General features: G+C 48.8%; 1 protein-coding gene across 1 annotated transcript; it reads left to right on the top strand.

The window, feature by feature from the left end:
* Positions 1-653: 653 nt before the first annotated feature.
* Positions 654-2,282, top strand: LOC144222572 (casein kinase I). The gene has a single exon (XM_077753077.1). It carries the CDS (start codon positions 1,030-1,032, stop codon positions 2,011-2,013), a length of 984 nt encoding a protein of 327 aa, XP_077609203.1. The 5' UTR covers positions 654-1,029; the 3' UTR covers positions 2,014-2,282.
* The last annotated feature ends 874 nt before the right edge of the window (positions 2,283-3,156 follow it).

Here is a 3,156-nt window from a genome sequence, read left to right as displayed (position 1 = left end):
CAGGGGAGGGTCAGAGAGAGAGGAGACACAGAATCTGAAGCAGGCTCCAGGCTCTGAGCCAGCTGTCAGCACAGAGCCCGACATGGGGCTCGAACCCACGAACCGTGAGATCATGACCTGAGCTGAAGTCAGACACTCAACCGACTGAGCCACACAGGCGCCCCAAAACTTTTCTTAAAGAGGGCCAGAAACCAACTCCCAAGGAGGCCAGGAGTTCCCACCTTCCACGAAAAATGAAGGTGACTCCTCCCTAACAAGCTCTAGAGGCCGAAAGCCACCGGGCCTTTCAGACACCAGGCAGGCCCGACGCAACTGTCTTAACAGGTAGTAAGAGAGGAAGAGCCACCAACCGGAAGTGGAAGTGAGTCCCGGGTGGGGGTGAGGAGAGTCCACCGCACGCCTGCGCAATCAGCAGGGTTGCTTTACGCATGCGTGATTGGGCGGTGACGGGGTGACGCTCGGAGCGTGGGCCGCGACTCTCACGGATCCGCTTCCGCCCTCCCTCTGGTTGCCGACCCTCCGGGACTAGCGCCCGAGATCCCTTTCCCAGAGTGCTCCGCGCTGCACTCCGCTCCGTGAAGAAGCGGCTCCCGGGGACTGGGGGCACTTTGTGTTGGCTGGAGCTGGAGTAACAAGATGGCGGCGTCGGCGGAGTAACAGGGATCCCTCCGGGCGGGAGCCGGCGGCAGTGGTGGCAGCGGTATCGCCGCCCTAAACCACCGCGCCCCTTTTCCAGCCCGCGACGTTGCCGTGAAAGCGAGGCAGCGGCGGCCGCCCAGAAACAAGTGGCCCAGCCTGGTAACCGCGAGAAACCCCTCTAAGCTGCGGCCTGGCAAAAGAAGCCTGACTGAGCGGCGGCGATCGGGTTCCCTTTGGCCGATCCTGGGCCCTGTAACGCCTTGAAGGAGCCAGCGCTTTCCGTTTCCGGCCGCCCTCCTCCGCAGCCTTGCTCCGTGGACCAGCCCCAGCGGCCTCTGTCTTCTCAGAGGTGTCGCGGCTTGGCCCCAGCCTCCATCTTCGTCTCTCAGGATGGAGAGCAGCAACGGCTCCAAGGCCGAGTTCATTGTCGGAGGGAAATACAAACTGGTACGGAAGATCGGGTCTGGCTCCTTCGGGGACGTTTATCTGGCGATCAACATTACCAACGGCGAGGAAGTGGCAGTGAAGCTAGAATCTCAGAAGGCCAGGCATCCCCAGTTGCTGTACGAGAACAAACTCTATAAGATTCTTAAAGGTGGGGTTGGCATCCCCCACATACGGTGGTATGGTCAGGAAAAAGACTACAATGTGCTAGTCATGGATCTTCTGGGACCCAGCCTCGAAGACCTCTTCAATTTCTGCTCAAGAAGGTTCACAATGAAAACTGTACTTATGTTAGCTGACCAGATGATCAGTAGAATTGAATATGTGCATACAAAGAGTTTTATACACAGAGACATTAAACCAGATAACTTCGTAATGGGTATCGGGCGTCACTGTAACAAGTTATTCCTGGTTGATTTTGGTTTGGCCAAAAGGTACAGAGACAACAGGACAAGGCAACACATACCATACAGAGAAGACAAAAATCTCACTGGCACTGCCCGATATGCTAGCGTCAATGCACATCTTGGTATCGAACAGAGTCGCCGAGATGACATGGAATCATTAGGATATGTTTTGATGTATTTTAATAGAACCAGCCTGCCCTGGCAAGGACTAAAGGCTGCGACAAAAAAGCAAAAATATGAAAAGATAAGTGAAAAGAAGATGTCCACTCCTGTTGAAGTTTTATGTAAGGGGTTTCCTGCAGAATTTGCCATGTACTTAAACTACTGTCGTGGGCTGTGCTTTGAGGAAGCCCCGGATTACGTGTACCTGAGGCAGCTATTCCGCGTTCTTTTCAGGACTCTGAACCACCAGTACGACAACACGTTTGATTGGACAACGTTAAAGCAGAAAGCAGCACAGCAGGCAGCCTCTTCAAGTGGGCAGGGTCAGCAGGCCCAAACCCCCACAGGTTTCGAAGCATGAGTCAAGGATCAGAAGAAGCAGAGCAGACGATCGGAGCAGCATTTGTTTCTCCCCAAATCTAGGAATTTTAGTTCATATGTACACTAGACAGTGGTTGTGAACAACCATCTACTTGGTGTAAAGAACTTAATTTCGGTATAAACTGGCTCTGGGCAGCATTGGTGATGCCGTGTCCCGAGTTGTAGCCGCTGTAATTGTGAATATTAACTGAGAGAGTGAAACATGGTGTTCAGTTTTCTATTGCATTTTTTCAAGTGGAAAAGTTCACTAAATGGTTGACACAAATTGGTGGAGAAATTGTGCATATGCCAATTTTTTGTTAAAATCTTTTATTTTGAACTATCCTGCTTTGAGATCTCATTTCAGAACGGCATGAACAANGCTGTTAGCTTTGTAAATCAAAATATAGGTGTTCTTGTCCTGGTATATCTTCATTCCATCTGCAGCTGGAGCTGGAATCCCATTGATCTTCTAGCTACCATTCATTTTCTTCACAGTTCACAAAAGAAGAATGTGAAATTCAGTGAATGCTGTTACTAATCCTGTCGGGAGATGAATCTCATTTCACCAAAATTAAATTATGTTTTTACACTAAAATGATGATACAAGTTGAAGACACATCACTCTGAAATTGGAAGACCTCACCACTTAAGGCTCCGCAGTGGCTTAATCAGCTGAACTCTAGGTTACTACTCTACTTGGTTCACCCGTCGGTGGGTGCAGTTTTTTTTTAATGTTGGGAGATGGCCATTCTAACTACTGTTGAATGTCTCTGTTTTGGGAAGGTATAACAAGAAAATAAAAAAATATATATGAAGGGAGAGACTGCTTATCTCCTCCCTAAAAAAAAAAAAACTTTTTTAAAGAAATAAAGAAATATTTGTTGAATGAATGAATGAATGAATGAATGATGAATGAATGAATCAAGAGTAGTCCAGGCAAAGGGAACAGCATGTGCGAAGATCCAGGGATGAAAATGTGTGTGGTTTATTCAAGGAACCTAAAGAAGTCCTTAGGAGAAAGATTAAAAGCGAAGAATGTCTCCAACTGAGTCAGGCAAGGCAGACGGTAACCCGAGGGTGAAGGACACTGGAGTCCAGAATAAGGATATGGAATTTTAGAGCAAGGGATATTCACACCAAG

The sequence above is a fragment of the Crocuta crocuta genome, unplaced genomic scaffold (assembly GCF_008692635.1).
Source record: "Crocuta crocuta isolate KB4526 unplaced genomic scaffold, BGI_CrCroc_1.0 scaffold944, whole genome shotgun sequence".
NCBI classification, from domain to species: Eukaryota; Metazoa; Chordata; class Mammalia; order Carnivora; family Hyaenidae; genus Crocuta; species Crocuta crocuta.
Note: the sequence above shows the minus strand (reverse complement) of the source record. Positions and strands in the feature narration are given on the sequence as shown.

What these genes read in the sequence shown, in the direction of transcription:
- LOC144222572 (XM_077753077.1), top strand. Translation starts at nt 1,030, where the DNA reads ATGGAGAGCAGCAACGGCTCCAAGGCCGAGTTCATTGTCGGAGGGAAA.